Consider the following 23,768-nt stretch of genomic DNA (forward strand, 5'->3'; position numbering starts at 1 on the left):
TGTTTAGTGGTCTCTCTCTCTAGTTGTGTGTGTTTAGTGGTCTCTCTCTCTCTAGTTGTGTGTGTTTAGTGGTCTCTCTCTCTCTCTGTTGTGTGTTTAGTGGTCTTAGTTGTGTGTGTTTAGTGGTCTCTCTCTCTAGTTGTGTGTTTAGTGGTCTCTTGTGTGTGTTTAGTGGTCTCTCTCTAGCTGTGTGTTTAGTGGTCTCTCTCTCTCTGTTGTGTGTTTAGTGGTCTCTCTCTAGTTGTGTGTGTTTAGTGGTCTCTCTCTCTAGTGGTCTGTGTGTGTGTTTAGTGGTCTCTCTCTCTCTCGTTGTGTGTGTTTAGTGGTCTCTCTCTCTCTTGTTGTGTGTGTTTAGTGGTCTCTCTCTCTAGTTGTGTGTGTGTTTAGTGGTCTCTCTCTCTAGTTGTGTGTGTTTAGTGGTCTCTCTCTCTCTAGTGGTCTGTGTGTGTGTTTAGTGGTCTCTCTCTCTCTCTAGTTGTGTGTGTGTTTAGTGGTCTCTCTCTCTCTCTAGTTGTGTGTGTTTAGTGGTCTCTCTCTCTAGTTGTGTGTGTTTAGTGGTCTCTCTCTCTAGTTGTGTGTGTTTAGTGGTCTCTCTAGTTGTGTGTGTTTAGTGGTCTCTCTCTCTAGTTGTGTGTGTTTAGTGGTCTCTCTCTCTCTAGTTGTGTGTGTTTAGTGGTCTCTCTCTCTAGTTGTGTGTGTTTAGTGGTCTCTCTCTAGTTGTGTGTGTTTAGTGGTCTCTCTCTCTCTAGTTGTGTGTGTTTAGTGGTCTCTCTCTCTAGTTGTGTGTGTTTAGTGGTCTCTCTCTCTCTAGTTGTGTGTGTTTAGTGGTCTCTCTCTCTCTTGTGTGTGTTTAGTGGTCTCTCTCTCTCTAGTTGTGTGTGTTTAGTGGTCTCTCTCTCTCTAGTAGTTGTGTGTGTTTAGTGGTCTCTCTCTCTAGTTGTGTGTGTTTAGTGGTCTCTCTCTCTAGTTGTGTGTGTTTAGTGGTCTCTCTCTCTCTAGTTGTGTGTGTTTAGTCTCTCTCTCTAGTGTGTGTGTTTAGTGGTCTCTCTCTCTCTAGTTGTGTGTGTTTAGTGGTCTCTCTCTCTCTAGTGTGTGTGTTTAGTGGTCTCTCTCTCTAGTTGTGTGTGTTTAGTGGTCTCTCTCTAGTTGTGTGTGTTTAGTGGTCTCTCTCTCTCTGTGTGTGTTTAGTGGTCTCTAGTGTGTGTGTTTAGTGGTCTCTCTCTCTCTAGCTGTGTGTTTAGTGGTCTCTCTCTCTCTAGCTTGTGTGTTTAGTGGTCTCTCTCTCTCTAGTTGTGTGTGTTTAGTGGTCTCTCTCTCTCTAGTTGTGTGTGTTTAGTGGTCTCTCTCTCTCTCTAGTGTGTGTTTAGTGGTCTTAGTGGTCTCTCTCTCTCTCTCTCTCTAGTTGTGTGTTTTAGTGGTCTCTCTCTCTCTGGTCTCTCTCTCTCTCTAGTTGTGTGTGTTTAGTGGTCTCTCTCTCTCGTTGTGTGTGTTTAGTGGTCTCTCTCTCTCTCTTGTGTGTGTTTAGTGGTCTCTCTCTCTCTCTCTGTGTGTGTGTTTAGTGGTCTCTCTCTAGTTGTGTGTGTTTAGTGGTCTCTCTCTCTCTAGTTGTGTGTGTTTAGTGGTCTCTCTCTCTCTAGTTGTGTGTGTTTAGTGGTCTCTCTCTCTCTCTAGTTGTGTGTGTTTAGTGGTCTCTCTCTCTCTTGTGTGTGTTTAGTGGTCTCTCTCTCTAGTTGTGTGTGTTTAGTGGTCTCTCTCTCTCTCGTTGTGTGTGTGTGTTTAGTGGTCTCTCTCTCTCTTGTGTGTGTGTGTTTAGTGGTCTCTCTCTAGTTGTGTGTGTTTAGTGGTCTCTCTCTCTCTAGTTGTGTGTGTTTAGTGGTCTCTCTCTCTCTCTTGTGTGTGTTTTTAGTGGTCTCTCTCTCTAGTTGTGTGTGTTTAGTGGTCTCTCTCTCTAGTTGTGTGTTTAGTGGTCTCTCTCTCTCTCGTGTGTGTGTTTAGTGGTTAGTGGTGTTTAGTGGTCTCTCTCTAGTTGTGTGTGTTTAGTGGTCTCTCTCTCTCTAGTTGTGTGTGTTTAGTGGTCTCTCTCTCTCGTTGTGTGTGTTTAGTGGTCTCTCTCTCTTGTTGTGTGTGTTTAGTGGTCTCTCTCTCTTGTTGTGTGTGTTTAGTGGTCTCTCTCTCTTGTTGTGTGTGTTTAGTGGTCTCTCTCTCTCTCGTTGTGTGTGTTTAGTGGTCTCTCTCTCTCTCTAGTTGTGTGTGTTTAGTGGTCTCTCTCTCTCTTGGTGTGTGTTTAGTGGTCTCTCTCTCTCTAGTTGTGTGTGTTTAGTGGTCTCTCTCTCTCTAGTTGTGTGTGTTTAGTGGTCTCTCTCTCTAGTGTGTGTGTTTAGTGGTCTCTCTCTCTAGTTGTGTGTGTTTAGTGGTCTCTCTCTCTCTAGCTGTGTGTGTTTAGTGGTCTCTCTCTCTCTAGGTGTGTGTGTTTAGTGGTCTCTCTCTCTCTAGCTGTGTGTGTTTAGTGGTCTCTCTCTCTAGTTGTGTGTGTTTAGTGGTCTCTCTCTCTAGCTGTGTGTGTTTAGTGGTCTCTAGTTGTGTGTGTTTAGTGGTCTCTCTCTCTCTCTAGCTGTGTGTGTTTAGTGGTCTGTGTGTGTGTTTAGTGGTCTCTCTCTCTAGTTGTGTGTGTTTAGTGGTCTCTCTCTCTCTAGTTGTGTGTTTAGTGGTCTCTCTCTCTCTAGTTGTGTGTGTTTAGTGGTCTCTCTCTCTAGTTGTGTGTGTTTAGTGGTCTCTCTCTCTCTGTGTGTGTTTAGTGGTCTCTCTCTCTAGTTGTGTGTGTTTAGTGGTCTCTCTCTCTCTAGTTGTGTGTGTTTAGTGGTCTCTCTCTCTCTAGCTGTGTGTGTTTAGTGGTCTCTCTCTCTCTAGTTGTGTGTGTTTAGTGGTCTCTCTCTCTCTAGTTGTGTGTGTTTAGTGGTCTCTCTCTAGCTGTGTGTGTTTAGTGGTCTCTCTCTAGCTGTGTGTGTTTAGTGGTCTCTCTCTCTCTTGTGTGTGTGTTTAGTGGTCTCTCTCTCTCTCTAGCTGTGTGTGTTTAGTGGTCTCTCTGGTCTCTCTCTCTAGCTGTGTGTGTTTAGTGGTCTCTCTCTCTCTAGTGTGTGTGTTTAGTGGTCTCTCTCTCTCTGTGTTTAGTGTGTGTGTTTTAGTGGTCTCTCTCTCTCTCTTGTGTGTGTGGTTAGTGGTCTCTCTCTCTCTCTAGTTGTGTGTGTTTAGTGGTCTCTCTCTCTCTCTCTCTAGCTGTGTGTGTTTAGTGGTCTCTCTCTCTCTAGTGTGTGTGTTTAGTGGTCTCTCTCTCTCTCTCTCTCTCTAGTTGTGTGTGTTTAGTGGTCTTCTCTCTCTAGTTGTGTGTTTTAGTGGTCTCTCTCTCTCTAGCTGTGTGTGTTTAGTGGTCTCTCTCTCTCTGTTGTGTGTGTTTAGTGGTCTCTCTCTCTCTAGCTGTGTGTGTTTAGTGGTCTCTCTCTCTCTAGTTGTGTGTGTTTAGTGGTCTCTCTCTCTCTCTAGTTGTGTGTGTTTAGTGGTCTCTCTCTCTCTAGCTGTGTGTGTTTAGTGGTCTCTCTCTCTAGCTGTGTGTGTTTAGTGGTCTCTCTCTCTCTCTAGCTGTGTGTGTTTAGTGGTCTCTCTCTCTAGTTGTGTGTGTTTAGTGGTCTCTCTCTCTCTAGTTGTGTGTGTTTAGTGGTCTCTCTCTCTCTCTCTAGTTGTGTGTGTTTAGTGGTCTCTCTCTAGTTGTGTGTGTTTAGTGGTCTCTCTCTCTCTAGTTGTGTGTGTTTAGTGGTCTCTCTCTCGTTGTGTGTGTTTAGTGGTCTCTCTCTCTAGTTGTGTGTGTTTAGTGGTCTCTCTCTCTCTCTAGCTGTGTGTGTTTAGTGGTCTCTCTCTCTAGTTGTGTGTGTTTAGTGGTCTCTCTCTCTAGTTGTGTGTGTTTAGTGGTCTCTCTCTCTCTAGCTGTGTGTGTTTAGTGGTCTCTCTCTCTCTAGTTGTGTGTGTTTAGTGGTCTCTCTCTCTCTAGCTGTGTGTGTTTAGTGGTCTCTCTCTCTAGCTGTGTGTGTTTAGTGGTCTCTCTCTCTCTAGCTGTGTGTGTTTAGTGGTCTCTCTCTCTCTAGCTGTGTGTGTTTAGTGGTCTCTCTCTCTCTAGTTGTGTGTGTTTAGTGGTCTCTCTCTCTGTTGTGTGTGTTTAGTGGTCTCTCTCTCTCTAGTTGTGTGTGTTTAGTGGTCTCTCTCTCTAGTTGTGTGTGTTTAGTGGTCTCTCTCTCTAGCTGTGTGTGTTTAGTGGTCTCTCTCTCTCTCTCTGTGTGTGTTTAGTGGTCTCTCTCTCTCTAGCTGTGTGTGTTTAGTGGTCTCTCTCTCTCTAGCTGTGTGTGTTTAGTGGTCTCTCTCTCTAGCTGTGTGTGTTTAGTGGTCTCTCTCTCTAGCTGTGTGTGTTTAGTGGTCTCTCTCTCTCTAGCTGTGTGTGTTTAGTGGTCTCTCTCTCTCTAGCTGTGTGTGTTTAGTGGTCTCTCTCTCTTCTGTGTGTGTTTAGTGGTCTCTCTCTCTCTAGCTGTGTGTGTTAGTGGTCTCTCTCTAGCTGTGTGTGTTTAGTGGTCTCTCTCTCTCTAGCTGTGTGTTTAGTGGTCTCTCTCTCTAGCTGTGTGTGTTTAGTGGTCTCTCTCTGTGTTTAGCTGTGTGTGTTTAGTGGTCTCTCTCTCTAGCTGTGTGTGTTTAGTGGTCTCTCTCTCTAGCTGTGTGTGTTTAGTGGTCTCTCTCTCTCTAGCTGTGTGTGTTTAGTGGTCTCTCTCTCTCTAGTTGTGTGTGTTTAGTGGTCTCTCTCTCTCTAGTGTGTGTGTTTAGTGGTCTCTCTCTCTCTCTAGTTGTGTGTGTTTAGTGGTCTCTCTCTCTCTAGTTGTGTGTGTTTAGTGGTCTCTCTCTCTCTGTGTGTTTAGTGGTCTAGCTGTGTGTTTTAGTGGTCTCTCTCTCTAGCTGTGTGTGTTTAGTGGTCTCTCTCTCTCTGTGTGTGTTTAGTGGTCTCTCTCTCTAGTTGTGTGTGTTTAGTGGTCTCTCTCTCTCTCTCTAGTTGTGTGTGTTTAGTGGTCTCTCTCTCTCTAGCTGTGTGTGTTTAGTGGTCTCTCTCTCTAGCTGTGTGTGTTTAGTGGTCTCTCTCTCTCTAGCTGTGTGTGTTTAGTGGTCTCTCTCTAGCTGTGTGTGTTTAGTGGTCTCTCTCTCTAGCTGTGTGTGTTTAGTGGTCTCTCTCTCTCTAGCTGTGTGTGTTTAGTGGTCTCTCTCTCTCTCTCTAGCTGTGTGTGTTAGTGGTCTCTCTCTCTCTCTAGCTGTGTGTGTTTAGTGGTCTCTCTCTAGTTGTGTGTGTTTAGTGGTCTCTCTCTCTAGCTGTGTGTGTTTAGTGGTCTCTCTTGTTGTGTGTGTTTAGTGGTCTCTCTCTCTCTCTAGTTGTGTGTGTTTAGTGGTCTCTCTCTCTAGTTGTGTGTGTTTAGTGGTCTCTCTCTCTCTAGTTGTGTGTGTTTAGTGGTCTCTCTCTCTAGTTGTGTGTGTTTAGTGGTCTCTCTCTCTAGTTGTGTGTGTTTAGTGGTCTCTCTCTCTCTTGTGTGTGTTTTAGTGGTCTCTCTCTCTAGTGTGTGTTTAGTGGTTTAGTTGTGTGTGTTTAGTGGTCTCTCTCTAGCTGTGTGTGTTTAGTGGTCTCTCTCTCTAGCTGTGTGTGTTTAGTGGTCTCTCTCTCTCTCTCTCTCTAGTTGTGTGTTAGTGGTCTCTCTCTCTCTAGTTGTGTGTGTTTAGTGGTCTCTCTAGTTGTGTGTGTTTAGTGGTCTCTCTCTCTCTCTAGCTGTGTGTGTTTAGTGGTCTCTCTCTCTCTCTCGTTGTGTGTGTTTAGTGGTCTCTCTCTCTCTAGCTGTGTGTTTAGTGGTCTCTCTCTCTCTAGTTCTCTCTCTCTAGCTGTGTGTTTTAGTGGTCTCTCTCTCTCTAGCTGTGTGTGTTTAGTGGTCTCTCTCTCTAGTTGTGTGTGTTTAGTGGTCTCTCTCTCTCTAGCTGTGTGTGTTTAGTGGTCTCTCTCTCTCTAGTTGTGTGTGTTTAGTGGTCTCTCTCTCTCTAGCTGTGTGTGTTTAGTGGTCTCTCTCTCTCTCTAGCTGTGTGTGTTTAGTGGTCTCTCTCTCTCTCTCTAGTTGTGTGTGTTTAGTGGTCTCTCTCTCTCTAGTTGTGTGTGTTTAGTGGTCTCTCTCTAGTTGTGTGTGTTTAGTGGTCTCTCTCTCTCTAGTTGTGTGTGTTTAGTGGTCTCTCTCTCTAGCTGTGTGTGTTTAGTGGTCTCTCTCTCTAGCTGTGTGTGTTTAGTGGTCTCTCTCTCTAGCTGTGTGTGTTTAGTGGTCTCTCTCTCTCTAGCTGTGTGTGTTTAGTGGTCTCTCTCTCTCTAGTTGTGTGTGTTTAGTGGTCTCTCTCTCTCTAGTTGTGTGTGTTTAGTGGTCTCTCTCTCTCTCTCTCTCTAGTTGTGTGTGTTTAGTGGTCTATCTCTCTAGCTGTGTGTGTTTAGTGGTCTCTCTCTCTAGCTGTGTGTGTTTAGTGGTCTCTCTCTCTAGCTGTGTGTGTTTAGTGGTCTCTCTCTCTAGTTGTGTGTGTTTAGTGGTCTCTCTCTCTCTAGTTGTGTGTGTTTAGTGGTCTCTCTCTCTCTAGTTGTGTGTGTTTAGTGGTCTCTCTCTCTCTCTAGTTGTGTGTGTTTAGTGGTCTCTCTCTCTCTAGTTGTGTGTTTAGTGGTCTCTCTCTCTCTAGTTGTGTGTGTTTAGTGGTCTCTCTCTCTCTCTAGTTGTGTGTGTTTAGTGGTCTCACTCTCTCTCGTTGTGTGTGTGTGTTTAGTGGTTTCTCCATGTCTCACCTGCGCTCCATCTCTAGTTAACCTGTGATTGGCTGGAGGAGGAGAGGTCCATCTGTGTCTTAGAGACCCCGGAGCGTCTGGCAGGACAGTGCAACACGATAAAACACAATTCACTCATCACTGCAATCAGCACGTCTGTCTGTTTCATCCAGGGATCTCCAACAGGACTAGCCTGGTGGTCCCCGATCTGTTTATAGATCCGTGTAACCCCCAACTCCTAGTTAAATAAAGGTCAAATGAAGGTCGTTGCAGTTGACTATAGCACAAACAGATCTGGGATCAGGCTAAAATAGGACTACAAGTCAACATGAACGAACGCGGACGTGAATTCCAAGCGACTTTTGAACGAAACTTTCTTTACATATTTACCCATGGTAGAAGTGGTCAGAAAGAGACTTCTTACGACCTTCATTTGACCTTTATTTAACTAGGCAAGTCAGTTAAGAACAAATTCTTATTTTCAGTGACGGCCTGGGAACAGTGGGGTTAACTGCCTTGTTCAGGGGCAGAACGACAGATTTGTACCTTGTCAGCTCGGGGATTTGAACTTGCAACCTTTCGGTTACTAGTCCAACGCTCTAACCACTAGGCTACCCTGTCAAAAGTTAGTGCACAACTACTCATTCAATGGTTTTTGCTTTATCTTTCTACATTGTAGAATAATAGTGAAGACATCACAACTATGAAATGACACATATGGAATCATGTAGTAACCAGAAAGTGTTAAATATATTTTATATTTGAGATTCAAATAGCCTTTACCTTGATGGACAGCTTTGCATACTCTTGTCACTACATGATTCCATAATGTGTTATTTTATAGTTGTGATGTCTTCACTATTATTCTACAATGTAGAAAATAGTAAAAAATAAAATAAAGATAAACCCTTGAAAGAGTAGTTGTTGTGAACCTTTTGACCTGTAGGCGAGTTGACCCGTTTTGCGTTGACCCCAGCCTACCATTCAGACATCACTGGAAAATAAAACGGTTGAGTTTGATACTTGGTTTTTTCTCTCTTCTTCATTAATCGCATTATTTTGAACATAGGGTGGGTGTCATGTTTTGGCTGATACATGTACTAAAATGGAAATAAAATTTAACATTTCAACCTTCAAAATGGTAACCATAAAGATGTTGACTTGAATGGGAAAATGTGTTTTAATTGATACTGTCAATCCTCCATAGGAAACCTACTGAAATCATAGAACTAGAATACAATGGACAGTCAATGGTCGGTGGACCGGCGGCCATCATTAGCAGTGATTGGAAATGAAATGAGATGTAAATGATGTACCAGATAAAACGCAGTGGTCTGAAGGGAGCCCCCCCCCCCCATCTAAAACGCAGCGGTCTGAAAGGAGCCCCCCCATCTAAAACGCAGCGGTCTGAAAGGAGCCCCCCATCTAAAACGCAGCGGTCTGAAAGGAGCCCCCCATCTAAAACGCAGCGGTCTGAAGGAGGGCCCCCCATCTAAAACGCAGCGGTCTGAAGGAGGGCCCCCCATCTAAAACGCAGCGGTCTGAAAGGAGCCCCCCCATCTAAAATGCAGCGGTCTGAAGGGAGGGCCCCCCATCTAAAACGCAGCGGTCTGAAAGGAGCCCCCCATCTAAAACGCATCTAAAACCCCCCATCTAAAACGCAGCGGTCTGAAGGGAGGGCCCCCCCATCTAAAACGCAGCGGTCTGAAAGGAGGGCCCCCCCCATCTAAAACGCAGCGGTCTGAAAGGAGGGCCCCCCCAATCTAAAACGCAGCGGTCTGAAAGGAGGGCCCCCCCATCTAAAACGCAGCGGTCTGAAAGGAGCCCCCCCCATCTAAAACGCAGCGGTCTGAAAGGAGCCCCCCATCTAAAACGCAGCGGTCTGAAAGGAGGGCCCCCCCCATCTAAAAGCCCCCATCTAAAACGCAGCGGTCTGAAAGGAGGGCCCCCCCTTCATGATGATATAAAGGTACATTTTTTTTCTAATATAAATTAGTTTGCCAACCCTGTTAAGGCTTAAGTGATATCGACTCAACACAGATGTCTCACGGTAGGGTAGATTAGGGTAGGGGCGGGTCAACGTTGAGCACCTCTCGCTCCTCAAAAACGGGCTGCGGGCAAAAAGTAATTGAAACCAAATAGAAATTACAACGTTTCCTAACCCTGAGATTCAACAAGCTGTTATTAGATCACCTTGGTTCTTCCTCCAGCGAGCGTTCGAGCCGGGCGGGGTGGAGGTCTGGGGGGGCGGAGAGGAAGGTAGAGCCGAAGGGACGGGCCTGGGGGGCCTCTGCTGTGGCGCCGGTCCAGAAACTTCCAGTGGAGATTGAAGGTACTGTGAGAAGGAGCCATAGGATCCGTCAGGGAGCTGGTCTGTGAGGCCTGGGGGCTGGGTGTCTGACAATCCCCCAACACCTCCATCCTGGAGGGACAAGGCTCCAGGGAGCAGGGGCGAGTTGAGGTCCAGGCCGAGGAGAGATCCATCCTCTGGGGGCTGGTAGGGGGAGGGAGCCTGGGCAGAGAGATGGTCAGACCCGGTAGACCCATGGACAGGGTGGGAGGGCTCGGACTCCATGGGCTCTTGCTGCTGTGGGGTCTCCTGGTCTGTAGCCATGGGAACAGCAGCATCGGGGTCAGGTTCCGGCTTGACCTCTGCCTGCTCGCCAGCCTTGGCCTTGCTCTTGGCTACCTTAGCGCAGGTGTGGAGGTGTTTGAGGAGGGCGCGGTAGGAGCGCAGCTTGGACCGACAACTCTGACACCTGGCAGAGACAGAGAGGGGAATCAAAGACAATCATCACACTTGTCAGAGGGACATCTGGAAAATGACGAGTAGCACTGAGAGTGTATCTCTTTGTGCGCACACACACACACACACAAATACCTACAGGAAGTACGTATTGGGTTTGTGGTGCTGTCTCATATGTTCCATCAGATGCTGCATGCTGGGAAAGGAGCCGTTGCAGCCGATGAAGGAGCAGAGGAACACTTTACCTGGCAGGAGGGAGAGAGAGAGCAGACTGCTGTGATATACCTGGGCACCCTATCCTGCTCTGAGGCATTATCTGAGCAGACTGCTGTGATATACCTGGGCACCCTATCCTGCTCTGAGGCATTATCTGAGCAGACTGCTGTGATATACCTGGGCACCCTATCCTGCTCTGAGGCATTATCTGAGCAGACTGCTGTCTACTGTGATATACCTGGGCACCCTATCCTGCTCTGAGGCATTATCTGAGCAGACTGCTGTCTACTGTGATATACCTGGGCACCCTATCCTGCATCCTAAACTACATCCTTCCAAGGTGATTCTCTCCTGGCTATCATCCTGGTAACACATTGGTGATTCTCTCCTAGCTATCATCCTGGTAACACATTGGTGATTCTCTCCTGGCTATCATCCTGGTAACACATTGGTGATTCTCTGCTAGCTATCATCCTGGTAACACATTGGTGATTCTCTCCTGGCTATTATCCTGGTAACACATTGGTGATTCTCTGCTAGCTATCATCCTGGTAACACATTGGTGATTCTCTCCTAGCTATCATCCTGGTAAGTCACCACTCTCTCCTTGCTGGCCAGGTGTTTGCCTTGGTTGTGTTTATTGTGGGTCCTAGTGCTGGCCAGGTTTTTGCCTTGGTTGGGTTTATTGTGGGTCCTAGTGCTGGCCAGGTGTTTGCCTTGGTTGTGTTTATTGTGGGTCCTAGTGCTGGCCAGGTGTTTGCCTTGGTTGGGTTTATTGTGGGTCCTAGTGCTGGCCAGGTGTTTGCCTTGGTTGGGTTTATTGTGGGTCCTAGTGCTGGCCATGTGTTTGCCTTGGTTGTGTTTATTGTGGGTCCTAGTGCTGGCCAGGTGTTTGCCTTGGTTGGGTTTATTGTGGGTCTTAGTGCTGGCCAGGTGTTTGCCTTGGTTGTGTTTATTGTGGGTCTTAGTGCTGGCCAGGTGTTTGCCTTGGTTGTGTTTATTGTGGGTCCTAGTGCTGGCCAGGTGTTTGCCTTGGTTGTGTTTATTGTGGGTCCTAGTGCTGGCCAGGTGTTTGCCTTGGTTGTGTTTATTGTGGGTCCTAGTGCTGGCCAGGTGTTTGCCTTGGTTGTGTTTATTGTGGGTCCTAGTGCTGGCCAGGTGTTTGCCTTGGTTGGGTTTATTGTGGGTCCTAGTGCTGGCCAGGTGTTTGCCTTGGTTGGGTTTATTGTGGGTCCTAGTGCTGGCCATGTGTTTGCCTTGGTTGTGTTTATTGTGGGTCCTAGTGCTGGCCAGGTGTTTGCCTTGGTTGTGTTTATTGTGGGTCTTAGTGCTGGCCATGTGTTTGCCTTGGTTGTGTTTATTGTGGGTCTTAGTGCTGGCCAGGTTTTTGCCTTGGTTGTGTTTATTGTGGGTCCTAGTGCTGGCCAGGTGTTTGCCTTGGTTGTGTTTATTGTGGGTCCTAGTGCTGGCCAGGTGTTTGCCTTGGTTGTGTTTATTGTGGGTCCTAGTGCTGGCCAGGTGTTTGCCTTGGTTGTGTTTATTGTGGGTCCTAGTGCTGGCCAGGTGTTTGCCTTGGTTGTGTTTATTGTGGGTCCTAGTGCTGGCCAGGTGTTTGCCTTGGTTGTGTTTATTGTGGGTCCTAGTGCTGGCCAGGTGTTTGCCTTGGTTGGGTTTATTGTGGGTCCTAGTGCTGGCCATGTGTTTGCCTTGGTTGTGTTTATTGTGGGTCTTAGTGCTGGCCAGGTTTTTGCCTTGGTTGGGTTTATTGTGAGTCTTAGTGCTGGCCAGGTTTTTGCCTTGGTTGTGTTTATTGTGAGTCTTAGTGCTGGCCAGGTGTTTGCCTTGGTTGGGTTTATTGTGGGTCCTAGTGCTGGCCAGGTTTTTGCCTTGGTTGGGTTTATTGTGGGTCCTAGTGCTGGCCAGGTGTTTGCCTTGGTTGGGTTTATTGTGGGTCCTAGTGCTGGCCAGGTGTTTGCCTTGGTTGGGTTTATTGTGGGTCCTAGTGCTGGCCAGGTGTTTGCCTTGGTTGGGTTTATTGTGGGTCCTAGTGCTGGCCAGGTGTTTGCCTTGGTTGGGTTTATTGTGGGTCCTAGTGCTGGCCAGGTGTTTGCCTTGGTTGGGTTTATTGTGGGTCCTAGTGCTGGCCAGGTGTTTGCCTTGGTTGGGTTTATTGTGGGTCCTAGTGCTGGCCAGGTGTTTGCCTTGGTTGGGTTTATTGTGGGCCCTAGTGCTGGCCAGGTGTTTGCCTTGGTTGTGTTTATTGTGGGTCCTAGTGCTGGCCAGGTGTTTGCCTTGGTTGTGTTTATTGTGGGTCCTAGTGCTGGCCAGGTGTTTGCCTTGGTTGGGTTTATTGTGGGTCCTAGTGCTGGCCAGGTGTTTGCCTTGGTTGGGTTTATTGTGAGTCCTAGTGCTGGCCAGGTGTTTGCCTTGGTTGGGTTTATTGTGGGTCCTAGTGCTGGCCAGGTGTTTGCCTTGGTTGGGTTTATTGTGGGTCCTAGTGCTGGCCAGGTGTTTGCCTTGGTTGGGTTTATTGTGGGTCCTAGTGCTGGCCAGGTGTTTGCCTTGGTTGGGTTTATTGTGGGTCCTAGTGCTGGCCAGGTGTTTGCCTTGGTTGGGTTTATTGTGGGCCCTAGTGCTGGCCAGGTGTTTGCCTTGGTTGGGTTTATTGTGAGTCTTAGTGCTGGCCAGGTGTTTGCCTTGGTTGGGTTTATTGTGGGTCCTAGTGCTGGCCAGGTGTTTGCCTTGGTTGGGTTTATTGTGGGTCCTAGTGCTGGCCAGGTGTTTGCCTTGGTTGGGTTTATTGTGGGCCCTAGTGCTGGCCAGGTGTTTGCCTTGGTTGGGTTTATTGTGAGTCTTAGTGCTGGCCAGGTGTTTGCCTTGGTTGGGTTTATTGTGGGTCTTAGTGCTGGCCAGGTGTTTGCCTTGGTTGGGTTTATTGTGGGTCTTAGTGCTGGCCAGGTGTTTGCCTTGGTTGGGTTTATTGTGGGTCCTAGTGCTGGCCATGTGTTTGCCTTGGTTGGGTTTATTGTGGGCCCTAGTGCTGGCCAGGTTTTTGCCTTGGTTGGGTTTATTGTGGGTCCTAGTGCTGGCCATGTGTTTGCCTTGGTTGGGTTTATTGTGGGTCCTAGTGCTGGCCAGGTGTTTGCCTTGGTTGGGTTTATTGTGGGTCCTAGTGCTGGCCAGGTGTTTGCCTTGGTTGTGTTTATTGTGAGTCTTAGTGCTGGCCATGTGTTTGCCTTGGTTGGGTTTATTGTGGGTCCTAGTGCTGGCCAGGTGTTTGCCTTGGTTGGGTTTATTGTGGGTCCTAGTGCTGGCCAGGTGTTTGCCTTGGTTGGGTTTATTGTGGGTCCTAGTGCTGGCCAGGTGTTTGCCTTGGTTGGGTTTATTGTGGGTCCTAGTGCTGGCCAGGTGTTTGCCTTGGTTGGGTTTATTGTGGGCCCTAGTGCTGGCCAGGTGTTTGCCTTGGTTGGGTTTATTGTGGGTCTTAGTGCTGGCCAGGTGTTTGCCTTGGTTGGGTTTATTGTGGGTCCTAGTGCTGGCCAGGTGTTTGCCTTGGTTGGGTTTATTGTGGGTCTTAGTGCTGGCCAGGTGTTTGCCTTGGTTGGGTTTATTGTGGGTCCTAGTGCTGGCCAGGTGTTTGCCTTGGTTGGGTTTATTGTGGGTCTTAGTGCTGGCCAGGTGTTTGCCTTGGTTGGGTTTATTGTGGGTCCTAGTGCTGGCCATGTGTTTGCCTTGGTTGGGTTTATTGTGGGTCTTAGTGCTGGCCAGGTGTTTGCCTTGGTTGGGTTTATTGTGGGTCCTAGTGCTGGCCATGTGTTTGCCTTGGTTGGGTTTATTGTGGGTCTTAGTGCTGGCCAGGTGTTTGCCTTGGTTGGGTTTATTGTGGGTCTTAGTGCTGGCCAGGTGTTTGCCTTGGTTGGGTTTATTGTGGGTCTTAGTGCTGGCCAGGTGTTTGCCTTGGTTGGGTTTATTGTGGGTCCTAGTGCTGGCCATGTGTTTGCCTTGGTTGGGTTTATTGTGGGTCCTAGTGCTGGCCAGGTGTTTGCCTTGGTTGGGTTTATTGTGAGTCTTAGTGCTGGCCAGGTGTTTGCCTTGGTTGTGTTTATTGTGGGTCCTAGTGCTGGCCAGGTGTTTGCCTTGGTTGGGTTTATTGTGGGTCTTAGTGCTGGCCAGGTGTTTGCCTTGGTTGGGTTTATTGTGGGTCCTAGTGCTTTGTTTTTTGCATCTTTGACCTTCAGTAAGGTACACCAGCTGAAAATACAATATTTTTGGTTATGGAAAAAGATATTTCACTGCAGTTTAGATGGTACAATGATTCTGTACACAATACTTCCTTGTTTTGTCACAAAAACTTTAATTATGAGAACTAATAGAATTTCAGCAACCAGGAAACGACAGAGCGATTTCTGCATAGTGCAACTTTAACCTGACTATAATAATTGTAACTGTCCTCAGTGATGTTTTTTTGTATCCTCACACACACACACACAGACACACACACACACACTTCTGAGTCTACCTTTATCCAATAAGGAAACCTTGTCTCCTCCAAGATCCATGGAAGTTGTATTCTACGAGCTTACCTGGGAGGGACTGAGTGGGGATGTGATTCTGATGGTCCTTGATGTGTTTGGCCAGGCTGTCTGTGTCCGTGTAGACACGATGGCAGCCGTATAACGTGCAGGGCATTCTCTGACCTATAGAGAGAGAGAGAGAGAGAGGAAACACAACAGCTTTCTTCTTTTAAAATGTTGTTAAACAGTTGCAGTCGATAATATTGTTCAGCGACAACACGTTTGTGGCTTTCGTTTACACACAGGTGTTCGGAGACGGCTAATTAGCACAGGTAGAGTCCTCCCTGTCTTCTGTCTGTTTTCCGTAAACAGGCTGCATCATGTCAATATGGCTGTGTGAGAACTCTAACCCTATAAAACTGGGTTTAAGTCATTTAAACCTTTTTTTTTTTTTAATTTAAAAATGATTTCTCACTAATATGAAAGATACTTTGGTCACGTAGTGTATGTGGACACCTGCTCGTCAAACCTTTCATTCCAATATCATGGGCATTAATATGGAGTTGATCCACCCATTGCTGCTATAACAGCCTCCACTCTTCTGGGAAGGCTTTCCACTAGATGTTGGAACATTGCTGCTATAACAGCCTCCACTCTTCTGGGAAGGCTTTCCACTAGATGTTGGAACATTGCTGCTATAACAGCCTCCACTCTTCTGGGAAGGCTTTCCACTAGATGTTGGAACATTGCTGCTATAACATTGCCTCAGCACTCTTCTGGGAAGGCTTTCCACTAGATGTTGGAACATTGCTGCTATAACAGCCTCCACTCTTCTGGGAAGGCTTTCCACTAGATGTTGGAACATTGCTGCTATAACAGCCTCCACTCTTCTGGGAAGGCTTTCCACTAGATGTAGGAACATTGCTGCTATAACAGCCTCTACTCTTCTGGGAAGGCATTGCATTGCTGCTATAACAGCCTCCACTCTTCTGGGAAGGCTTTCCACTAGATGTTGGAGCATTGCTGCTATAACAGCCTCCCCTCTTCTGGGAAGGCTTTCCACTAGATGTAGGAACATTGCTGCTATAACAGCCTCCACTCTTCTGGGAAGGCTTTCCACTAGATGTAGGAACAGCGCTGCGGGGTCTTGGCTTCCATTCAGCCAAGAGCATTAGTGAGGTCGGGCACTGATGTTGGGGAGAAAAAGTTATAAATAAAAAGATTTCCCTTCACTAGAACCAAGGGGCCCGAACCATGAAAAACAGCACTTTTTTTTTATTTTATAAAAACCTCCTTTCTGTTCACTAGCTGTACAGGGAAACGCCATTTAGTTGGACAACTGACTAGGTATCCCCCATTTTCCTTTCTGTAGCAGAATATAGAATCAGTTTGACGAGGTGAAAAACAGATCGTTTTGACGGTGCCCTAGGCTGATTGCTCTGCTATTTTATTAGCAATTTAGTGTTGTATTTTTTAAAGTGGATTTGTTTTTTTTTGAGTAGCTAATCAATCTTGTCATTCTGAATGTCAACGTTGAAATCAGTTAAAGAAATTGGACTTTCCTGTCATCAACAAAGTATAGCTAGCGGTTTGTTTTTGACCCTGCTCTCTCCTTCAATGTCCACATTGTAAAATATCTCCCGCCTAGGACCCTCGCTCACTACATCTGACAGAAAAACTCATCCATGCATTCATTTTTTTTCAATAATTGATTATGTGAACACAGTATCAATTAATAAACTACAGCTCATCCAAAAGAAGTGTCTGTCCACATCACCCCCAGAACCAGAACCAGAACCAGTCTGTCCACATCACCCCCAGAACCAGAACCAGTCTGTCCACATCACCCTCAGAACCAGAACCAGTCTGTCCACATCACCCCCAGAACCAGAACCAGAACCAGTCTGTCCACATCACCCCCAGAACCAGAACCAGTCTGTCCACATCACCCCCAGAACCAGAACCAGTCTGTCCACATCACCCCCAGAACCAGTCTGTCCACATCACCCCCAGAACCAGTCTGTCCACATCACCCCCAGAACCAGTCTGTCCACATCACCCCCAGAACCAGTCTGTCCACATCACCCCCAGAACCAGTCTGTCCACATCACCCCCAGAACCAGAACCAGTCTGTCCACATCACCCCCAGAACCAGAACCAGTCTGTCCACATCACCCCCAGAACCAGAACCAGTCTGTCCACATCACCCCCAGAACCAGAACCAGAACCAGTCTGTCCACATCACCCCCAGAACCAGAACCAGAACCAGTCTGTCCACATCACCCTCAGAACCAGAACCAGTCTGTCCACATCACCCTCAGAACCAGAACCAGTCTGTCCACATCACCCTCAGAACCAGAACCATAACCAGTCTGTCCACATCACCCCCAGAACCATAACCAGTCTGTCCACATCACCCCCAGAACCATAACCAGTCTGTCCACATCACCCCCACCCCAGAACCATAACCAGTCTGTCCACATCACCCCCACCCCCAGAACCATAACCAGTCTGTCCACATCACCCCCAGAACCATAACCAGTCTGTCCACATCACCCCCAGAACCATAACCAGTCTGTCCACATCACCCCCAGAACCATAACCAGTCTGTCCACATCACCCCCAGAACCATAACCAGTCTGTCCACATCACCCCCAGAACCATAACCAGTCTGTCCACATCACCCCCAGAACCATAACCAGTCTGTCCACATCACCCCCAGAACCATAACCAGTCTGTCCACATCACCCCCAGAACCATAACCAGTCTGTCCACATCACCCCCAGAACCATAACCAGTCTGTCCACATCACCCCAGAACCATAACCAGTCTGTCCACATCACCCCCAGAACCATAACCAGTCTGTCCACATCACCCCCAGAACCATAACCAGTCTGTCCACATCACCCCCAGAACCATAACCAGTCTGTCCACATCACCCCCAGAACCATAACCAGTCTGTCCACATCACCCCCAGAACCATAACCAGTCTGTCCACATCACCCCCAGAACCATAACCAGTCTGTCCACATCACCCCCAGAACCATAACCAGTCTGTCCACATCACCCCCAGAACCATAACCAGTCTGTCCACATCACCCCCAGAACCATAACCAGTCTGTCCACATCACCCCCAGAACCATAACCAGTCTGTCCACATCACCCCAGAACCATAACCAGTCTGTCCAGAACCAGTCTGTCCACATCACCCCCAGAACCAGTCTGTCCACATCACCCCCAGAACCAGTCTGTCCACATCACCCCCAGAACCAGTCTGTCCACATCACCCCCAGAACCAGTCTGTCCACATCACCCCCATCCCCAGAACCAGTCTGTCCACATCACCCCATCCCCAGAACCAGTCTGTCCACATCACCCCCATCCCCAGAACCAGTCTGTCCACATCACCCCCATCCCCAGAACCAGTCTGTCCACATCACCCCCATCCCCAGAACCAGTCTGTCCACATCACCCCCATCCCCAGGACCAGTCTGTCCACATCACCCCCATCCCCAGGACCAGTCTGTCCACATCACCCCCAACCCCAGGACCAGTCTGTCCACATCACCCCCATCCCCAGGACCAGTCTGTCCACATCACCCCCATCCCCAACCAGTCTGTCCACATCACCCCCATCCCCAGGACCAGTCTGTCCACATCACCCCCAACCCCAGGACCAGTCTGTCCACATCACCCCCAACCCCAGGACCAGTCTGTCCACATCACCCCCAACCCCAGGACCAGTCTGTCCACATCACCCCCACCCCCAACCCCAGTCTGTCCACATCACCCCCATCCCCAGAACCAGAATGTCCACATCACCCCCATCCCCAGAACCAGAATGTCCACATCACCCCCATCCCCAGAACCAGAATGTCCACATCACCCCACCCCAACCCCAGTCTGTCCACATCACCCTCACCCCCAACCTCAGAACCAGTCTGTCCACATCACCCCCATCCCCAACCCCAGGACCAGTCTGTCCACATCACCCCCAACCCCAGGACCAGTCTGTCCACATCACCCCCAACCCCAGGACCAGTCTGTCCACATCACCCCCATCCCCAACCCCAGTCTGTCCACATCACCCCCATCCCCAGAACCAGAATGTCCACATCACCCCACCCCAACCCCAGTCTGTCCACATCACCCTCATCCCCAACCTCAGTCTGTCCACATCACCCCCAACCCCAGAACCAGTCTGTCCACATCACCCCCATCCCCAACCCCAGGACCAGTCTGTCCACATCACCCCCAACCCCAGGACCAGTCTGTCCACATCACCCCCAACCCCAGGACCAGTCTGTCCACATCACCCCCAACCCCAGGACCAGTCTGTCCACATCACCCCCATCCCCAACCCCAGTCTGTCCACATCACCCCCATCCCCAGAACCAGAATGTCCACATCACCCCCATGCCCCCAGGACCAGTCTCCTCCAGTCATGTGTTGCTGCCATGCTGTGTTGGTGTCTTAGGTCTCTCTTTATGTAGTGTCTCTCTTGTCATGTGTTTTGTCATATATTTTTAATCCCCGTCCCCACAGGAGGCCTTTTGGTAGGCCGTCAGTGTAAATCAGAATTTGTTCTTAACTGACTTAGCTAGTTAGATAAAAATAAAATAAAAGTTCTGACACCTCCCAGATGGTAGTGTGAGGTCCAAAGCATCATCATCTGACAAGGTACAGATCTGTCGTTCTGCCCCTGAACAAGGCAGTTAACCCACTGTTCCTAGGCCAGTTAACCCACTGTTCCTAGGCCAGTTAACCCACTGTTCCTAGGCCAGTTAACCCACTGTTCCTAGGCCAGTTAACCCACTGTTTCCTAGGCCAGTTAACCCACTGTTTCCTAGGCCAGTTAACCCACTGTTTCCTAGGCCAGTTAACCCACTGTTCCTAGGCCAGTTAACCCACTGTTCCTAGACCAGTTAACCCACTGTTCCTAGACCAGTTAACCCACTGTTCCTAGGCCAGTTAACCCACTGTTCCTAGGCCAGTTAACCCACTGTTCCTAGGCCAGACACCCCCCCACCAGAGTGACTCATTCATTTCACCTGCTGTACACTGGGTAGGCTGGACACATTTTTCAGATAAACTCTAGTTCAGTGCATATGCCGTCGAGCCCAGTTTCATAATATTACCATTATGTCCCAACTGCTTGTAGTTTTTTAGGAAATCACTAAAAAAAACAGGCATTATTTTGGTGCATTTTTCACCCTACCAGCTCCTATTAGTTATATTGAGCACCAACTCGCCTTCCAAACACTCTATTCCCAGTTTATTGTGTCACAATGCCTGCTTCTCGATAGTTGACAATGAGACCGGTCGTCCCATTGTTTCCTATAAGGGAAATATAGGTACCGTATGTCTGTCTATTTCAACAAATATCTCCTAATGTATATATTTAGATTTTTGCCCCCCCCCCCAACTGAAATACCTTTTGCCCTTGGAACGCTGAGCCCCCCCCCATTGTTTTCATATAGAGGGGCATTCTGGTATATTTCGCCTAATATCAAAACAATGTGTATATTTACATTTTTTTCAAATCGGGCACCATTTTAAATCAGAATAATCTCCTCTTTCTATGTACATATTGTTGGGGAGCGTAATCTGCGGTCAGAAACAGTCCAAAAATGCCATTCGTTTCCTACTTCCTTGTTATGCAGACATAAGCACTATTGGCACCATCGAGGTGCGGATGTTTACTTTCTACACGAATTGTTATTTTTCAGTTTCGTTTCAAAAACCCAGATGGTAGTTGTAAAATAAAAAGAGATACATTTTTGTGCCAGAGAAGAGGCTCTGCAAACGTAAAAACACCATTAATTTGCTATGGGATCGCGCTACGGTTCCAGCTCAGCCAACTTTCTTTTGTCATGTTTCAGCCTTGGATGAATTCTCACTCGTTCTTTTGTCCAAATTAAATTTTAAAAAAAATAGTCTAACAATTCGTTCTTTTGACGACTCAAAAAAGACCAGAAGCAGTCAAAATAGCTTGAAGCTCCGTTATCAATCGTCCCTATTGATTATAGTTAGTTAATAGTAAAAATGTGTAATTGTTGCATAAAACCTTGGGTTGTGTTGCTAGTAGGCTGCAGTAGAGGTGCAGAGGCCATCCCCGTAGACATGGTGGTGGGGGACGAGCGGTCAACTGGCGGTACGGGAGAAGACGACAGCAGTCTCACTAGTTCAGACTACCTAAAACAAATTAATCCATGCGGTTATATCAATATAAAGGACATGTAGCTAGTTATGCATGTTAGGTTAACTATATTCATTCCTTGGCCAGTCAAAACAGTCACAGACACTTTTCGGTAGCTAGTTTATTAAGCTAAACATAACAATAATATATATATATATATATATACGATACCGAAATGATTATCTAGCTATGTAACCAAACAAATAACACTTACCATAGCCCATTTGCAATTAGGATTATCAATACTTATCGTTGATCATTTTGTGAGCAAGAAGGAAAACGTTGATGGGTTCCTTTACCAGCGTCTCGTCCGCAACATCAAAAAAAGTACTTCCGGGTTACGGAATTTCGGAAATGTTCAAAGAAAAAGAAAATATGTAATATGTTTTTTTTTTAAAGTGGCGATTTTAGCATGTAAATCTTGTTGGGGCAAACGAAATAAAAAATAATAATTAAAAAAAACATGTTCGATGCATGTTCGAACACTAAACAATACATGAACTGCACTATAACGGCGACAAGCGGTGCCCACAAACTGGTGCATGTACACTAACTAGATAGCGGTAAATTGCCGCACATTGCGAAGCTACCTAACTTCATATTAACTAGCTATCTTGATGTATTTATCACTGTAAAAAACAAAACAAATTCAAAAGCAATTGTAGGTAGCGAGCTAACAGCCATGGAGGAGGGTGAAAGGATAGTAGCCCCAACTGTCAAAGTGAGAGAGGAGACTATTCTGGATAGGGCAGGTACTTTTGTGTAGTTCCTGTTCTTATGAGGACGGCGATAATAGTAACATAAAACTCACTGTGGTGTAATTTGACTCTAACGAAGTCTGTTTCTTGTGAGGTTTTCTGTCCTCAGATAAAGAGAGCTATGAAAGCCTGTCTGCATATGAAGAGGTCCGTCCCAATGAAGAGCAGTGGTTCTCAGTCCTGGGGACACAAAGAGGTGCATGTTTTTTCCTCAGCACTGCACAGCTGATTCAAATGATCAACTCATCATCAAGCTTCAAGTGGTATTTATGTATTCATTTGTGATGCTGTCCTTGATATGATCCTGTTATTGTCACATGCTACACATGAACACGCGTGTTCTATCAATCCAATGTTATCATGATTTGTTATCAGGTATATTATACTTTAGTAATCCACCTGGTGATGGAACAGTCTAATAATGACATTGTCTTCCATATTCCTACAGATACCTTGTAGCTGGAGATCCCTTCAAAACAATTGGCTACAGTTAACGTGTAGGGCACTGCAAGGTTGTGTGACCAGGGTCATCTGGGACTGCCTCCTGGAGGAATTCAGGTGTGTGAAGGCTACCTGTGTCCTGCATAACTTCATGATGGATGGACACGAGGACCAGGATGGGATCTGCAGCTCGCTGCCGTGTGCCAGAGGAGGAGTCTGCTGCTCTGCAGGATGTTTCAAGGACGGGGTCCAACATCACAGTAAGAGAGGCAGATCTTCACCTTCTACTTCTTTCGAAGAGGGTGCTGTGCCCTGGCAACACCATAGACTAGGACTTGCATCGCGTTCAACGTCACAAATAGAAGCAACTTCTATTTTAGCGCCTGGCAACGCAGACGCTCGTTGGCGCATGCGAGCAGTGTGGATGCAATGATTGAATGACATGGATGTGTACATTTATTTTGCAATGCACACGGTGGTCAGCATGTAAAGCCCTATGCTGCCCGAACCGGACGAGTTGGGTGCGCAAGCGTTGCAAAATAAACATTGTCATGGCTGGTTGTGATACAGCCCGGAATCGAAACCAGGGTGTCTGTAGTGTATAACTGTAAAATTATGTAATGTAAGGTTGAGAGAATGCCAAGAGTGTGCCAAGCTGTCATTAAGGCAAAGGGTGACTACTTTTGAAGAATCTGAAATATTAAATTCAAAAGGCACTCACACATCTTGAGCAATTGTTTTGCAGGCGCATGGTAACAGTTGGACAAGATGAATGAAAAAGGAAACCGCACACTGCTCTTGATAGTACCACTGATCTTTACTAAGCTTTACGTATCGGCCTCACGGCCTTCATCAGAGCATTTGTGAGTTTTGTTAAATTAGCACCTTTTAAGTAGACCTAGCCCCGCCCACATCCGTTCCATCGAATGGGTGGGGAAGGAAACATTGCGACTGGATAATCCCTGTCATTTCTCCTGATTGAACTTTTGTGTTCACTAATTCTCTGTTTGAGAGATCGAGAGGTTTTACCGACATAGCAGAGCCCACATGGACATTTAATAATGTAGATAACATGGGTGGTGGAACACGTAATGATGTCATTTATTTGGAACCGTTTTCCTGTGTGTGGGTGGCAGAAATATTCACCCTTCATCATATTGTTGCACTGTGCGCATCCTCTGCATTTATAGCCACCATTTGGAAGAGGGCGTAAAAGAGCCTGGCTGATTTTCTTTTGTGGCACGGACCAATTTATCGTGTAAATTGCGACCTCTCCTATACACAATAAGTGGTGGATTTGTTTGTGGATCAGGAGAAACGACAGGGATTATCCAGACGCAGTACATTTCAATGACCTAAAACATGACATTTCCACCTTTTAGATTTTGTGGCATAGAGAAAGTTAAGATATCAGACAGGGGAGGCGATATAAATAATGCTCTGAGTTAAAGGGAATGTTTTGGGATTTTCACCCTCCAGACATTATTTCCTAAAGGACTTAATGATGAAATGCCTATGTGTGTTATGTTGTAAATTTGAACATGAATTATGTGCCTATTTAAGATTACTCTTGATGTTTTTCGTACGATGTACCCAATGATTAATTAAAACTTGCTATGTCCTCATAGTGGTTTTGCAGACGTGTTTAATACGTCCTAATTACACACTTTATTTGAATATTTATGAAATGCATATTGTCATATTTGGTAGCACTTATTTGTTTTTCTTTGGCCTCCAGCCCCTTTTGATGCATGGAACGAATGTGGGCGGGGCTAGGTCTACATAAGAGTGCTATTTTTTTTATTTTATTCACAAAATCTCTGATGAAGGCCGTGAGGCCGATAAGTAAGCTTATTAAAGATCAGTGATACTATCAATAACAGTGTGTGTTTTCCTTTTCCCCTCAAGAACCTCAAATATAAAATATATTTCGATTTGTTGAACACTTTTTTGGTTACTACATGATTCCTTATGTGTTATTTCATAGTTTCTACAATGTAGAAATAAATAAAAACCATTGAATGAGGAGGTGTGTCCT

The 23,768-nt window shown here is 46.8% G+C and overlaps 1 protein-coding gene and 1 long non-coding RNA gene across 3 annotated transcripts in view; one reads left to right on the forward strand and one right to left on the reverse strand.

Moving 5' to 3' along the window:
- znf414 (zinc finger protein 414) overlaps positions 1-20,837 on the reverse strand; it is a 43,029-nt gene extending 22,192 nt beyond the window's left edge. The window contains exons 1-6 of one of the 2 annotated variants that reach the window (XM_029646372.2): positions 20,746-20,836; positions 20,400-20,523; positions 14,402-14,515; positions 9,742-9,847; positions 9,050-9,615; positions 6,878-6,954 (exon numbers count right to left, since the gene is read on the reverse strand). In XM_029646372.2, the coding sequence (XP_029502232.1) occupies positions 6,878-6,954; positions 9,050-9,615; positions 9,742-9,847; positions 14,402-14,515; positions 20,400-20,523; positions 20,746-20,748 (990 nt within the window). In that variant the 5' untranslated portion in view covers positions 20,749-20,836. Of the gene's footprint in view, positions 1-6,877; positions 6,955-9,049; positions 9,616-9,741; positions 9,848-14,401; positions 14,516-20,399; positions 20,524-20,745 lie in introns of both variants that reach the window. The other variant, XM_029646371.2, reaches the window with a different exon arrangement.
- A 96-nt stretch (positions 20,838-20,933) lies between these two features.
- LOC135563079 (uncharacterized) lies at positions 20,934-23,756 on the forward strand. The gene is made up of 2 exons (XR_010460291.1): positions 20,934-21,552; positions 21,738-23,756. It is a non-coding gene; the product is annotated as an uncharacterized LOC135563079 (long non-coding RNA).
- The last annotated feature ends 12 nt before the right edge of the window (positions 23,757-23,768 follow it).

Source organism: Oncorhynchus nerka, linkage group LG20 (assembly GCF_034236695.1).
Source record: "Oncorhynchus nerka isolate Pitt River linkage group LG20, Oner_Uvic_2.0, whole genome shotgun sequence".
NCBI classification, from domain to species: domain Eukaryota; kingdom Metazoa; phylum Chordata; class Actinopteri; order Salmoniformes; family Salmonidae; genus Oncorhynchus; species Oncorhynchus nerka.